Raw genomic sequence first — 17,233 nt, 5'->3', positions numbered from 1 at the left:
TTCCATTTCATAAAGGATTTCTTCCCAAGTTTTAACAGGTTGTTACCCATGGCAACATCCATATCCAAACAGTAAGCCCACCTAATTGAATGTATAAATCCATGAAGCCTAGTTTTGACTCGAATAAAGAATTTTAATTGGCTGAAAGAATAAATCTCATTGGAGGACTAATCAAGTGTCAAGTGATCCACCATGGTTCTATTCCCACTGCAATGTGCCACACCCAAATGGTATGAGTTTGAAAAGAATAGAACTTGGATGCAAGCCCCAGGCAACTGTGGTGGAATAGATATGCCTCAAATCTGGCTTCCATGCCAAAGGAAATATGTTCTTTGTGGTGTAGCCTTTCAAGATATGTTTCTTCAATCACTTCCAAAAATAATTGAGGCATAATAGATAAGTTGGGGAATATATATCAGTACAACAGACATTAATTTGTAACAACAAATGATAGCATAGGGTTATGTATCATCAATGGGGTGTGTAGCTCAAGCAGTTGTGTAGAATAGTTGTTATCCTCCCCAAGTAGGTTCCAAAATCAAATCCCACGTTGTGAGACATATTGCTCTTAATGATGAGCTATATATGATCTATTCAAAAGTTTTGGACCTGGCCTTGTGCCCTAAAGAATTTAGGATTTAACCCAGTTACCATTGTGAAAAATCGTCGACCCGATTCCTACTACAGCAGACTAATAATATTTCTCTTACTTGTTAAATTACTTGAACAAGTTGCTTGCAGTTTACTACAGCAAATATTGAAATACATACACTGCAGCCTACACAAAATAAAATACTGCAGAAACTAAATGCTGCACTGGAGAGAAATAAGCACACACATATACACTGTTGTTTTTGGACAAATGTCCCCGGAAAAACTCAATGTGGGAAAACTGGTGCAGAAGCTAAGGGTTTTAATTATTATGCAGTAGTAAATCCAAGTACAAATCGTTGGATGCCCAAACTGGCTATCCAATACAGAGAAATACTGGAAAAATGTTAGTGAGAAGAATCTCACACTGATCCGAGAGATCCGACTCTGATTAGGGGCTTGCTGACTGGCCCCATGCTACCTCTACGCCAACCCTACGCACATCTGCGTCACACTGGCAGGGCTTTGCGTCAATCCCTCTACTAACCTCCTATTGTCTGGAAATTCGACCTCCTGGCCCTCCGATCTCACACCCCGGCTTTTGGCACTGAATCTCATCCCTCCCCGCTGGAATTCGAACTCCCTCTGAAGCTCTATGCTACCTCATTGAACTGCTCTCTGCCTTCTCTGCCTTGCACTCCCCAGATTTGGAAAACTTCCTCTGGTCTACTATCCCTGCCACTCTCTCACTGCTTCAACTTTACCGAATCACTTCCAGCAACTCACAGCTACTACTCAGGAAATCAATTCTCTAGTAAAATCAAACTACTCAAGTGTATTTCTCCAACCACACCGAACTCCTTCTTATAATCTCTCGTTGGAGCTCCAACGGCCAAGATTAAAACATAATCGATGGCTAAGATTAACTTGGAGTTGATCCTCGTCTTCTTCTAGAAGATTCACACCTTATTTAATTAATACCCTTTAATTAACCAGATTTCCTAAGTTTAGACTTAGGAAACCATTTTAAAAAGTTAATTATTTTAATTAAATCATCTCTAGGTGGAATTTTCCTAAACGATTTCTGGGTATTGGAGAATGCATGTGTCTTAGCCTCTCTGCAAAGTTTCAAGGCTAGAGCACATCCGATGCTACAAAAATCAACACTCCCTCTTAGCGAGGAATGTGCTCTAATGCTGCAACCCACTGAAGCATCACTCTGACTCTGCAACACCTCCTGTTGCGTTGCTAATGTCTGGCTACTGTTCCCACCAACTACTACGCAACTCTGATATGAGTTGCATCTGTGTTGTTGTCGGCCCTGTTGAACTGCTGCCAACACTATATCTGCACTGCAACCCTCTCTGCATCTGCTGTTGCTGCAACTGCAACATCTGCGACGGAAAAACATCCAAAGTACTGAACTAACTGTGCTTAGTATGATGCATATATCGTCTGAGTTCTGACTGTTGCTAGCCTCTACGTTGTTACTGACTCTACTCTGTGCTAAATGCACTACTGCCAACTCTGCTCTGCGCTGCCCAGTATCTGACCACTACTAGCCACTGCGTCTCTCACTTTAGCACCTGACACTGGTCCATCCTGCTACTGCTGACTATGGGCCCCCGTAGCAAGGTCTTGATCCAAGAGGTGGACTCCCCAAGGATCTTGCCCATCCTGTAGCTCTCTGAGCCTACAACTCTAGATCACCTCACCTCACCCCTGGAGGCATCTCAATAATCATGGCAAACTCTTCCTGTAGCCTAGAGGACAGCCTATCAATGTCAGCGGATGCAGCTTGTTGATCATGCTTCTCCTCCTTGTCCCTCTTTCTAAGAGGACACTGAGTGCTGTAGTGGCCCATCTCACCACACCTGAATCACTTGATCTTTGAAACGTCCTTCTTCCTTTTGCGCTGCTCCTGCTGCCCCTTTGATGCAAGGGCCACGTCCTCCTCTTCCTTCACGGCTTTCCTCCCACTGTTGCTACTACCACTAACGGTGGCCTTCACCAGATCACGCCTCATCTCCTCCTGCTACAGATCAACCCATACACGTTCCCAATCTGGTAGGTGGTCTTTGTCCAAGATGCTCTGGACGAACACTTGTTAATCTTCAGAAACGTTATTCAGCACTAATCGAACAAACTCTGTAGGTTGGGGCCCTGACCCTATTGAAGCCAGCTGATCCCAGACTTCCTAAAGCCTCTTAAGGAAGGGGTCTATTCGCTCCCATTTCTGCATCCTCGTGCATCTCAACTTCTCTTCTAAGTACATCTTTCGTTGCTTGGAAGATCCTTCATATAGCGTAGCTAAGGCTTCCCACATCTGTCGGGCAGTATCCTTGCCGACTATATGGGATACTACATGATCTCGAACCCCATCAAGAATGATCCTCTTAGTCTTCACCATCTCAACCTTGTACTTCTTGAGCGGATCCGCATCGGCAGGCACAGCTACCACCCTATTGACATAGGCTTTGAAATCATGCTTATCTAGAAGGCAGGAGATCCTAACCTTCCAGATCACATAGTTGGAGGCTCCGTCCAACCGATCTTGATCTCTCAACCCAGCTGATGCCATCTCTCCTGAAAAAGTCGAACTGCTCCCTCTTCTTCTCTGTGCAACTATTGCTTAGCTATTCGCACCTTCTGAAGTGAGAAATCTCGCACACAACAATCGTTGCTCTGCTAGAAAAATTCGGACTTCTTGGCTGGAAGTCCTCTAAGGAAGGAATTCCCTTAGTATGTGCTCTTCTCTCCAACTGACGCTATTCTGCCGCAACTGTTGCAAAATGTTTACGTCCCAGCTGAAGATCTGCTTTGCAAGGAAACTGCGCTGCTTCCTTCTGCCTCTGGAAAGCTTCAATCTAGAGAATCGAATTTCTCTGTTGACTCACTCAGAGAAATAGATCTCACTCAAAACTTCAACCCTTTTGGCCCAAGGACTGTGTTGCCTTCTGGGGTTTCGAATTGTTGCCTCTACAGTAATTTTAAACTCCCTCTTCCTTTCTACTCTGAGCTCTCCTGCTCACAATCTATGTTCTGATAACATGTGAAAAATCAGTGACCCAATTCCTACTGCAGCAAACTGATAATATTCCTCCTACATGTTAAATTACTTGAACAAGTTACTTGAAGTTTACTACAGCAAATGTTGAAATGCATACACTGCAGCCTACACAAAATAAAATACAGCAGAAACTAAATATTGCACTGCATAGAAATAAACACACACACACATATACATTGTTGTTTTTGGAGAAATGTCCCTGGAAAAATCCAATGTGAGAAAACCGGTGCAGCAACTGAGGGTTTTAATTATTATGTAGTAGTAAATCTGAGTACAAATCATTGGATGCCCAAACTGGCTATCCGATACAGAGAAATATTGGCAAAAAGTTAGTGAGAAGAATCTCACACTGATCCGGGAGATCCGACTCTGATCAGGGGCTTGTTGACTGGCCCCACGCTGCCTCTACATCAACCCTACGCAGATCTGCGTCACACTAGCTAGGCTCTGCGTCAATCCCTCTGCTGACCTCCTATTGTCTGGAAATTCGACCTCCTGGCCCTCCGGTCTCACACCCCAACTTTTGGCACTGAATCTCGTCTCTCCCAGCTGGAATTCGAACTCCCTCTGAAGCTTTGTGCTACCTCATTGAACTGCTCTATGCCTTCTCTGCCTTACACTCCTCGGTTTTGGAGAAATTCCTCCGGTCTACTATCCTTGCCCCCCTCTCACTGCTTCGACTTTACTAAATCACTTCCGGCAACTCACAGTTGCTACTCAAGAAATCGATTCTCTAGCAAAATCAAACTGCTCAAGTGTATTTCTCCAACCACATCGAACTCCTTCTTATAATCTCTCATTGGAGCTCCAACAGCCAGGATTAAAACATAATCGATGGCTAAGATTAACTTGGAGTTGATCCTCATCTTCTTCTAGAAGATTCACACCTGATTTAATTAATACCCTTTAATTAACCAGATTTCCTAAGTTTAGACTTAGGGAACCATTTTAAAAAGTTAATTATTTTAATTAAATCATCTCTAGGTGGAATTTACCCAAATGATTTATGGGTATTGGAGAATGCATGTGTCTTAGCCTCTGTGCAAAGTTTCAAGGCTAGAGCACATCCGATGCTACAAAAATCAACACTCCCTCTTAGCGAGAAATATGCTTTAGTGTTGCAACCCACTTAAGCATCACTCTAACTCTGCAACACCCCCTACTACGCTGCTAACGTCGGGCTGCTGTTGCCCACCAACTACTGCGCAACTCTGATATGAGTTGCATCTGTGCTGCTGTCGGCCCTGCTGAACTACTGCCAACACTGTATCTGCACTGCAACCCTCTCTCCATCTACTGCTGCTGCAACTGCAACATCTGCAACGGAAAAACATCCAAAGTACTAAACTAACTATGCTTAGTATGATGCATCTGTCGTCCGAGTTCTGATTGCTGCTAGCCTCTACGCTGTCACTAAAGCCTCTGCGTTGTTGTTGATTCTGCTCTGTGCCAAATGCACCGCTACCAACTCTGCTCAGTTTCTGACCGCTACTAGCCACTGCATCTGTCACTTTGGCACCTGACTACACCACCTGACATTGGTCCATCCTGCTATTGCTGACTATGGGCTCCTGTAGCAAGGTCTTGATCCAAGAGGTGGACTCCTCAAGGATCTTGCCCATCCTATAGCTCTTTGAGGCTACAACTCTAGATCACCCCACCTCACCCGTGGAGGCATCTCGACAATCATGGCAAACTTTTCCTCCAACCTAGAGGAAAGCCTGTCAATATCAGCAGATGCAGCTTGTTGATCCTGCTTCTCCTCCTTGTCCCTCTTTCTGAGAGGACACTGATTGTTGTAGTGGCCCATCTCACCACACCTGAAGCACTTGATCTTTGAAACGTCCTTCTTCCTCCTGCACTGCTCCTACTGCCCCTTTGATGCAAGGGCCACGTCCTCCTCTTCCTTCACGGCTTTCGTCCCACTGCTGCTACTGCCACTGATGGTGGCCTTCACCAGATCATGCCTCATCTCCTCTTGCTGCAGATCAACCCATACACGTTCCCAATCTGGCAGGTGTTCTTTGCCCAGGATGCTCTGGACGAACACTTGCCAATCTTCAAAAACGTTATTCAACACTAATCGAACAAACTCTATAGGTTGGGGCCTTGACCCTACTAAAGCCAGTTGATCCCGAACTTCCTAAAGCCTCTTAAGGAAGGGGTCTATTCGCTCCCCTTTCTGCATCCTCGTGCATCTCAACTTCTCTTCTAAGTACATCTTTTATTGCTCGGAAGATCCTTCGTATAGTGTAGCTAAGGCTTCCCACATCTGTCGAGCAGTATCCTTATCGACTATATGGGATACTACATGATCTCGAACCCTGTCGAGAATGATCCTCTTAGTCTTCACCATCTCAGCCTTGTATTTCTTGAGCGGATTTGCATCGGCGGGCACAGCTACCACACTATTGGCATATGCTTTGAGATCATGCTCATCTAGAAGGCAGGAAGGAGATCCTAACCTTCCAGATCACATAGTTGGAGGCTCTATCCAACCGATCTTGATCTCTCAACCCAGTTGACGCCATTTCTCCTGACAAAGTCGAACTGCTCCCTCTTCTTCTCTACGCAGCTGCTGCATAGCTATTCGCACTCCCTTCTAGAGTGAGAAATCTCGCACACAGTTATTGTTGCTCTACTAGAAAAAATCGAACTTCTTGGCTGGAAGTCCTCTGAGGAAGGAATTCCCTTAGTTTGTGCTCTTCTGTCCCACTGACATTATTCTGCCAGCAACTACTGCAAAATGTTTGTGTCCCAGCGAAAGATTTGCTCTGCAAGGAAACTGCATTGCTTCCTTCTGCATCTAGAAAGCTTCGATCTGGAGAATCGAATTTCTCTGTCGACTCACTCAGAGAAATCAATCTCACTCAAAACTTCGACCTCTTTGGCCCAAGGACTGCACTGCCTTCTAGGGTTTCGAATTGCTGCCTCTGCAATAATTTCGAACTCCCTCTTCCTTTCTGCTTTGAGCTCTCCTACTCACGATCTGTGCTCTGATACCATGTGAAAAATCAGTGACCCAATTCCTATTGCAGCAAACTGATAATATTTCTCCTACTTGTTAAATTACTTGAACAAGTTACTTGCAGTTTTCTACAGCAAATATTGAAATACATACATTGCAGCCTACACAAAATAAAATATTGCGGAAACTAAATACTGCACTAGAGAGAAATAAACATACATATATACACTGTTGTTTTTGGACAAATATCCTCGGAAAAACCCATTGTGGGAAAACCGATGCAGCAGCTAAGGGTTTTAATTAATATGCAGTAGTAAATCTGAGTACAAATCGTTGAATGCCCAAATTGGCTATCTGATACAGAGAAATACTGGCAAAATGTTAGTGAGAAGAATCTCACACTGATCCGGGAGATCCGACTCTGATCAGGGGCTTGCTCACTGGCCCCACGCTGCCGCTGTGTCAACCCTACACACATTTGCGTCACACTAGCTGGACTCTGCACCAATCCCTCTGCTGACCTCCTATTGTCTGGAAATTCAACCTCCTGGCCCTCTGGTCTCACACCCCAACTTCTGGCACTGAATCTCGTCTCTCCCAGCTGGAATTCGAACTCCCTCTGAAGCTTTGTGCTACCTCATTGAACTGCTCTCTACCTTCTCTGCCTTGCACTCCCCAGATCTAGAAAAATTCCTCCGGTCTACTATCCCTGCCCCTCTCTCACTGCTTCAACTTTACTGAATCACTTCCGGCAACTCACAGTTGCTACTCAAGAAATTGATTCTCTAGCAAAATCGAATTGCTCAAGTGTATTTCTCCAACCACATCGAACTCCTTATAATCTCTCATTGGAGCTCCAACGGCCAGGATTAAAACATAATCGATGGCTAAGATTAACTTGGAGTTGATCCTCATCTTCTTCTAGAAGATTCACACCTGATTTAATTAATACCTTAACCAAATTTTCTAAGTTTAGACTTAGGGAACCATTTAAAAAAATTAATTATTTTAATTAAATCATCTCTAGGTGGAATTTTCCCAAACGATTTCTGGGTATTGGAGAATGCATGCGCCTTAGGCTCTCTACAAAGTTTCAAGGCTAGAGCACATCCGATGGTACAAAAATCCATAACCATCCTTGAGGGAAAGTGCCTAGGCAGTTTTCCCCAGGATATGTTACCTGGAAAAAAATCAAAGTTATGTATCCTTGTCCTAAAGGACCTAATACAACCACTTTACAATTTAAAAACAAAATAGGGGATATTTGCATGGAGAGAAGCAAGGTGAATTCTACAGCCCAGTATAGATAAGATGTGTAACATCTGTATGTGGCATTTATATATATCAAAATAGAAACAAAAACAAAAAAATCCCATGTAACTTTTTATCCCTCTCCATGCTTAATATAAATTCAGAGTTAAGATGGATTTATGCTGATTGTACATGTCACATAACTAGAGGTTTGATCAATTTCTAACAAGAGACATAACTAGAGGTTTGATAAATTTCTAACAAGAGACATAACTAGAGGTTTCTAACAAGAGAGGCATGAATTTCATTTCCATCTCTGCTTGATAAGGATTTTTACAAGATTAAAATAGATAATAAAAAATATAAATAGAATATGGAGAAGCAGCCAAGTTCCAACAAAAGTAGAATAGTTGAACCTACTCAACAAGAAATTGTGGTGTTATTGCAAAGGGTAAGGACTCAATTCCTATAAAAATGGCTGCCTATTTCTATGAACAGAATCCAATTTACGCCTACCTTCACACTGCACATAGCCTCACTATCGGCTTCAAGCAGCCTCTGATGTGAAGAGATTTATCCTTGCTGTTAATCACTGCCTATTAAAACTTACTTCATTACTTTGTAACACGCAATAAAGAAAAATTGTTTCATTTCCCGTCCATCCATGAGCCATTACAATCACAATGAAATCCGGTGTGTCATTTTCAATTTTGGACATATATTTATTGAATAAATAGGAAAACGTTCATTCATGAATCAGCACACTTGCTGCATAGGTGTAAGGCAGAAGGGATAAGAGGAAAATTAGACATTAGAAATCAAACTGCGTGTCTGCAATTTAGCCACATTGCCCATATATGTTTCGTATAATTTGAAAGAGCAATGGTTGACTAGAGGAATGATAATTACAATGGCATTAAAAATCAAAATTTGCATAATATGGCAGCGTTTTGCATTCAAGAAGTATTGAGAGAGAAAAAAACAAGAAAAATATGAAAAACATAAAACAAAACATTCATTATCAACAGTCATTGTTTACATAGGTGAAATTGTAATGATCACATTTAGCCATAGTGGATTAGTGAAGGAAAAGAGTATAATATTTCTTTTGCTATTACATTGAAAGTAGATCCAAAAATTTAGCCAATTAGTGATGCCAGAAAACAGGCAAACATTTATAAGAATTGGCTAAATTGAGTGGCAAGAAACCTTAGCAGTTACCCTCAAAATTTAATCTATTACTTTCCAATATGTTTCTCAGCTTTAGCTATGTATTTAACTTCGTTCTTAGTAATTTATAGGTAAAAACTCTAAATTATTGTTTTTCATTTAGTTGTCTAACCATCTCTAATTCTAATCTCCCTTTCAAATTCAATTGATTTTAATTTCAAACGGGATATTTAATGTTTTACTTTTTTATCGAGACAATATCGTAAAGTTTCATAAACAACTGCCAGTGAATGCAGTCTCTTGAACCCACAACCCTGATTTCCCTGTAATGAGTTTGCAAATGTTTTTCAACATTTTGGGGCACTGCATATATTTTTTTAGGTGCATAGTTGAATGGTATGCAAAGAGGATGACAATTTAGAGGAATTCTGAATGAGTTGAGTCTTTAAGACCAACTTCTTATTGGAACTGTGAGAACATCCATAGGGTAACCGGTTTCATGGGCTGAGACGCGGGAGAAATGAACTCGTTTAAGGAGAAACAGAATCACATTTCTTAGGAAACTGTTTCAAGAAACCATCCGTTTTTAGAGAAACCAGTTTTGTGGACTGAGAAACAAAAACAGTTGCACAAAACATCTTTTTCCGTGTTGTTCCGTTTTCTATATGTTTTCTTCTGAAAACAAAGGCTCCCATTTCGTTTCTGGTAATGTAGGTTGTCATCTATCTTGGTACTTCCTGGTTGGCTTTTAGGGGCAGGTCCTAGTTTGGTGATTTGAGGTCCAACACCTCTTAGATCCAATTTGAGGCATCAAATGACATATTTTGGGGTCAAAATTTTGCAAGCATAGCCCCCAGCCCATCAATGTTATACTGCACACCAAAAGCTTTCCAACAATGCAAAAAATCACCCCTATTAGAGGTTTTATGTGAAAGTTATCCTACCCTATTGACCACCATGGTACCAAGTGGATGCCACATCAACCCCCATTACTCACACATGTGGGGCTAGTCACATATAGATTTTCGAGAAGATTCTAGAGGGTCCAAAACTCCAACACTAGACAATTATCAAGCTATGTTAAATACTAGGCTACTAGGAAGAGGAGGTTCCATTCTTTTAGTATTGTTATTGTTCCAAACTTGAGCAGAGCATTTCACAGTGGGTTATTGAAGTATAACAAAGGAGACAGTAGATTCTGAAGCAACCATTTAAGCCATAATGTCCAAGCCAACTCCATAGAGAGTGCCCCTTTCTTTATTCTTGCATTTCTTAACTAAGGAAAAGAGAACAAAGCATAGGACTAACCTTCTAGAGAGGTTTTAACTTTTCTCCCATATTGAGTTTTCTAGATCACAGCATGTTTTTATTTGTGTGGACAACACATTCATTTGCTTGTTCTTTTATTTCAGTTTCAATTATTTTCATATGAGCACTGAGCTAATACTAATAAATCTAATGCTCAAATTAATAAACTACATAATTAAATGTTTCAGGGTATTGTAAGATCTCTTGTGATGAACTATTCCAGTGGAATATCTGCGACAGTTTACAGATCAATCTAGAATAATGCAATTCTTTTGGAAAAGAAAAATTCTTCATATTTATCTTTTACATTTCAATGATTTGACACTATATGTGCACAGGCCGGCCCCTCTTAAGGGAATGGTGGATTAATGAGCTTTAGCCTTTTGGTGTACACCCCCTACTCTTTTGACCAGCTTTGTTGAATCTCTCTAGGTGAGGCATTTTGGTGGAGATTTGTGCAGCTCGGAAGGACCAACATGAGCAAAAACATAAGTGGATAGAAAATGATGATTGAAAAAGTTTCATAAACAACTGATGCAAACATCTCAAACCATGGTGAGAATGTGAACATGGTGTGTTCATTTGCTTGTTATTTCATTTCATTTTCAATTATTTCCATAAATTTGAGCACCAAGCTAATAATAATAAATTTGAGATACAAGGTAATAAACTGTCTAATAAATATTTCTGTATATTGTAGGATTTGTTATGATGAATTGTTCAAATGGAATATTCATGGCAGCTAACAGATCAATCTAGAACAAAGCATTTCGTCTGGCAAGGGAAAATTCTTCACACTATATCCTTTCCATTCAATGAGTAGACACTGTATGAATAGGGGCCAGATAATGGGCTTTAGCCTTTTGCTGTTCAACCCCCTACTCTTTTGACAAGTTTTGCTGAATCCTTTTGCGGGAAGGTGTTTTGGTGGAGATTTGCGCAGCTCACAAGGACAACTATGAGTAAAAGCATAAGTGGATAGGCAATGAGAATCGAAAATTCTTAAACACCCAATGCAGACATCTCAAACCATGGTCAGAATGTAAACAACTAATAGCCATGAAACTTAAGCTTTGAAGATAAATTTCACCCATGTTTAAAAGTTTTATTCAAAATTTTAAAAAATATTTGTAGAATTGCATATGTTACTATCTAGCTGGGCCTCTTGATTCTCTGAAATTCAAAATTCAGCACAACCATTTTCACCTCATTGATAAAGGTTCGAATCTCATAGGAAACCTATAGACTCGTTGACCTTAAGAGCAATGAGATCGGACATATGGCAACTCATTAAATTATGATCTCAAAATAGATTACTGAAACATTGAAATTTAGAAGCCCGAACTTTAATAATGGACTGTCAGGCCTACGGGCATATGAAACTGGGTTTGTGATACTTTAATCCAAATCTATAAAACTCAGAATTGGGTCTCAGAAAAATTTCAAAAAGTACCGCATTTTATCAAAATTATCTCAAAACATAAAATGCACAATTAGAAACTCGATAATACACCATGGCTCATAAAATTTCGGAGTCTGATGTGAAGTTCTCTGAAAAATAATAAATACAACGTGCGAACCTTCGATTAAAAGAACTAACAGACCTTCTCGAGAAGTCTAACTTCTGCAACGGTCTTGGCATCGAGAGCCAAGAGAGCGTCTCTGGTGGCCCTGACGAGCTCTGATGGTGTTTTGGGTTTCGATGGCTTGAAGAAGGAGAAAGACATGGCTGCTTGGAACTGCATTGCCTTGCTAGATCAATCATTCGGCAATAGAAACTCCGTAAGCTTTTTTGTTTATGTGGTCAAATCACAGCTCGAGTACTGATACCCTCATAGAGTCATCCCTTTGAACCATGCACTAAATGTGCCCTGGATGAGATCTCCATCGTGTGTTTTCGCGTGTCTTAAACGTTCTTTTGTCTCGACCCCACGCCACGTCCATATGTAGGTATGTACCTTTAAGTGGCTTGAGGTTTTGAACTTTGGTAAAACTAGGGTTGGGAAACGAAATCTAAACTTGTTACACTTGTTACATATATGAAATCCTTATCTAATATGAGTAAGTTAATGGAGGGAGGAGCAAGTCAATGGAGCACAAATTGAGGAGGAGTAAGTTAATGGAGCACAAATTGAGGGTTTGTTGGTAGTGAGGGCACTTAAACTAGTTGGTGGTGGTAGTTAATTTATGATAGTGTAAGGTAAATTTTGTGTCAGAATGAAATTAAATATTTATTTTTTTTAAATAAATTTAATTTGATAGGGATTTTTAGGAATTTTGCTATTATGGTTTTTAATTGATGGAAATTATGAAACTTTATTTTTAAGGGTGTTGGCTCATTTTAAGATTATTTAAATTTTCAAAATTTCAAGTAACATAAATGAAAGAGGGTGGAACTTTATTTTATTATTAAAAAAAGGGATTGGAATAGAATTGTAATTTATATAATAATAAAGTAGAATCAAGAAAAATGTTGAATTTGTCCACTTATTAATTCATATAACCAAAGTCCTTAGTGTGTAGTTCACTTGGTGAAGCATGTAAATGTATTATGTAAAATATTATGAGGTTCTTGGTTTAATCTCTCGATTAACCCATGTCCTTGTTGGAGATAGTGATGTACACATAGTGATTATAGTGGTAGTGGACGAAATCAACTCCATATCATGTGAGTATGAGACCACTCCAATTATCAATTTCACTAATCACAAAAAAAATAAAAATAAAAATAAAGAAGACAAGATAGAAAAAACCTCACTTCACCAAAATACCAATATGGAGTCTTTGACAAAACATTCATTACATCAAGAGAAATGAGGTGTACTTTGCAATCCATAAAATTGAGATGTGTAACATCTATGTCCATTCATCTCATCTACTCATATCAAAATTAAAACATTTGAGATCCATAATTTAAAATTTAAAACTTCAAAATAAATAAAAAGATATGAGTTTAGGATGGAACTTTTTTTCGCAATAAATGAACTTTATATTATAGTTAAAGTAACTAGATGTGGCACATAATGTTAATAACCATTTAAAAACATTAAGATTCATAATGTAAAAAATATGTTTTCTCTAAATCAATTTTATAAGGCTTTTCAAAGCCTCCTATATTCTCATGTAATTCTAATGAAGTGTTTAACCAAGCCTTGGTGTAAGCTTTTATGCTAAAACCCTAACAATATCTTTCAATGTTTGACTTTTTAGTTCACATAAAGTATTCACCTTTTAAAGCTTGAAAAGCTTCATTTTGTATTCACCCCTAATGGACTTTCAAATCGTGAAAGTATTTATTAGTCACTTTTTTATTGTAATGAACTATTTGCCCCAATTAAGACTTTTTATTAACTACAAGTTAATGAGGAGATTGAGAGTAAAGCCAGAATAGGACATTTGAAGGCCTTCTTTATCCAATTATTCACTTTTAAAACTAATTTGTTTGTTAGTTCTACACTAAAGAGGTTGACTTCATCGCTTCATTACTTAACTTAAGGGTTAACAAGGAGATAGAGGATTGAAATAAAATGTACACTTCTTTGTCAATTAGGGATTTGCATTATTACTTAATGGTTTCTAATATTGGGTTTGCATTGTTACTTAATGGCTTTTAATGTGATTAGTTAAGAGTTGATATTGTATCCATTTTATTGTTCTTATGATGTCTCATTGTATTGAGGTCTCCTATTAAAAAAACTTTAAACATCTTGTACCATAATGAAGTATATCATCTCATGATAATTTTTAAATAACCCTTTGAATACTAAGAAGGAGAAAATAACCTTATAAACGTGACTTTTGCATTCATTGGTTAGGCTATAAACAGATAGAATTTGTTTAAATTGTTAATTGTTCACGTTTTTATCTCTACTCCTTAGCTAATGAAACAAGAAAAGTAGGCTGGAAAATATTTTGTTGCATTAAGGTATTATAAGGTGCTAAGCTAGCTTCAAAATACATCTTTGTTAGATGGGGGTAGAGTTATTTGCGCTATTAGCTAAAGGTTTTTAAGAAAATAGGTGAAGGGTACACTTAGCACTAGCATCCATGGTCTTCCAATACCTCATTGGATGGAAAAAAGTATTCACCCTTGACATGGTGAAATTCCAATGCCTTGCTAGATGAAACAAAGTATTCGCCTTTGGCAACTACCTCTTTGTTAGCTAAGGGTTGATGAGGAGAAATTTTTCAAATGTTGAATTCTCTCCTTATTATATACTCAGCTAAAACAAACATAATTGGATGTTAAGGAATGACATAATGAGTGACAACATTAAAACAATCTAGAAAATTCTTGGCAATGCCCCTTACATAAAAAAATTATTTACCTGGACTAACTAATGTCCAATCCCCCTTTAGATGTCAAATAGATAATAAGGAGAAAACACAACACCTACACGGTCCTTCCAAAACCCCTTACATTACAAAGTATTTACCAAAAGCACCTTAATATCTTTTCAATGTTCAGAAGATGATAGAGAGAAAATATAACCTTGTTAGGATATGAAGATACTTAAAAGTTAGTTAAGATCAATTTGGTCTAATGTGTCTTTATATAAAGTGTATTTCTCTAGTGTGTTTACTCAGTATCCATTAGTATGCATTTGTAGTTCTTTAGTTCGATGATTACGGTATATTCTAGACATAAAATCATTAAACGGTTCCTATTCCTCTTAATACTAACAATTATAATGATATGCGACTTAACATTCAATCTATCCATGATATCTATTCAAAGAACATGAAGGGTCATTTGTCAATGATCAATTGTGATAAACTCATATGTAATTTTTTTCCTTTTGCATTAATATATTGCCTCAAGTGGTTGCATTGGCTAAGGTCATGAATTGTTTCATTAAAAAAAATTAGACATGTAATACTCTGGTGTACAAATCTTTGATCTATCTATGTAAGTGTTTACTTAAAGTGTTTGACTTATGTGGAAATACCTTATTATCCTGCCACATGCAGGGATTACGCATTCAATAATACTTTGACTACTAATTACTTTGCACTTTGACTAAAAATTAAATATAATTTTCTAAAGTTAACATAATAAAAAATATGTATATTTATTTTTTTAAATGTTCTATTCGGTTTTCCTTGCCTTTCATTGATTACTATCTTATTTTGCAATAATTTATTTATATTAATGAAACGTACCATTAGTGTCCTACAATGGGTCATTGTTGTCACACGTGTCATACTAGTATTGTGAGTAATCCATTCAAACAATCCATTCCAAACCTTCACCCTTGTCGACATGAACATCACATTTCTTGATAGCAATAGAGTATGAACCAATTATCTGACGCCCCTACTCAAACTTAATATCTTGCACAGGCAGAGAAAGCTTCTGGGGACCAGATCAGGCATTTGAAGCCATGGAAGACTCCTCGTCGTTGCCCATAATGCTTGATGCCCAATAATCATAATTTTGATATCTTTTAGCAGCCTCTACTAAAATCAAACTTTTCTTTTGTCATTGGTCAATACAGAACTCTTTGGTTGTGCTTTTGTAACTGCAGTTCCCTACATAATGATCCAAATACATTGTCCAACCAGACTCAAAGATCTCACTAGCCATGGTGTTTGTATCTTCACTTTTCAAATATTGGAATGGAGCAACATAAACACATCTCAGATCTTCACATGTGAATACATGAACAGTCTTTGCCAAATTTCTTTCACGTTGTTACTCGACATAGAGACAAACAATCGAGTGTCGAACTCATAAACTATTATATGTTCAGAATGCATATGAACAAGTCATATGACTGAAATGATGACATTGATATGCTACCACTGTCCCTATTTAACATCAAAAAGATTATGGATTTAGCGAGCTACCTCTTGATTCCTTGACATTTTGTGGTGGGTCTGTTGTTATTTCTTCAAGATAATTCATAGCACATCTAAGTCCTTGATCTCGTATCTCTATGTCATTTCTTGCTTTCAATTTTAGTATATTCCCTTAGTTTCAAAAAGCTCAAATTACAAATAATTCATGGGTTAGTACGGTAGATACATTCCATGCACAGTTGTCAACTTCTTTCTCCTCATCCCATTATTAGTTCACTGATATGTTTTTCTGGGAGGCGGCATTTAAACTTTTAGATTGTGAGAGGATAGTCATTAATAGTTTTTATTAATGGATTTTTATGCATCACATGCTTTTTAGCTAAGGTGACAAAACATGTTGGAATTTACTTCTCAATGAATAATGAGATAAATGTCAGTTACCATTACTAGATTTTTAAAATGCATTTGTACTTCAAGAAAATATAACAACTTGCAAAATGATGGTGCCTTAAAAGCCTATGCTTTTAATTTTTTTTAAAGAATGGTCATCTGTTAAATTATATGTTAAATCATATTTAAAAATAATAGTTGTGTAATATCTTATCTGATTTTAATATACGTCAATATTTATTCATATTAATTTATTTTATTCATAACCTACATTGAATAATTTATTATATACAACATTAAAATATTTTCTTTTAACATTTTATATATATATATATATATAGTTGATATTCATATAAATTAGTTTTTTTTTTTTTTTAGATAGCTTTTCAAATAATTTATTTAAATAACATGTTAAAATATTTTTGAAATATATAAGGTTTAAACGTCTTACTCATATATTTTTTTACTTCTAATTATTTTACATGAAATTATATTAGGTCCTATGGACATGCATGACATATTCTTTTTTCATTTTTATGATGACCCACATTGCTTTTCTATTTGGAGAATATTTATTTTTATTTTAAGATGACACGTGTTAACTCAAAGTTGAGCATGGACATACTTACACATCCCCTTCACACTGACCTTTAGAATGAGCCTCTCAGCTCAATAACTATGGT

At 37.9% G+C, this 17,233-nt stretch overlaps 1 protein-coding gene across 4 annotated transcripts in view; it reads right to left on the bottom strand.

Annotated features, from left to right (window-relative positions):
* LOC149170270 (Mo25 family protein) overlaps window positions 1-12,287 on the bottom strand; it is a 279,598-nt gene extending 267,311 nt beyond the window's left edge. For all 4 annotated transcript variants that reach the window (XR_016259858.1, XR_016259859.1, XR_016259860.1 and 1 more), the window contains exon 1: window positions 11,963-12,287. Coding sequence is in view for 1 of the 4 variants with exons in the window: in XM_089428974.1 (XP_089285100.1) it covers window positions 11,963-12,103 (141 nt within the window). In the remaining 3 variants the exon portion in view is untranslated. The remainder of the gene's footprint in view (window positions 1-11,962) is intronic.
* Between the last annotated feature and the right edge of the window lie 4,946 nt (window positions 12,288-17,233).

The sequence above is a fragment of the Pinus tabuliformis genome, chromosome 4_2 (assembly GCF_031772625.1).
Source record: "Pinus tabuliformis cultivar Carrire ecotype Pingquan chromosome 4_2, CPIR1, whole genome shotgun sequence".
Taxonomy (NCBI): Eukaryota; Viridiplantae; Streptophyta; class Pinopsida; order Pinales; family Pinaceae; genus Pinus; species Pinus tabuliformis.
Note: the sequence above shows the minus strand (reverse complement) of the source record. Positions and strands in the feature narration are given on the sequence as shown.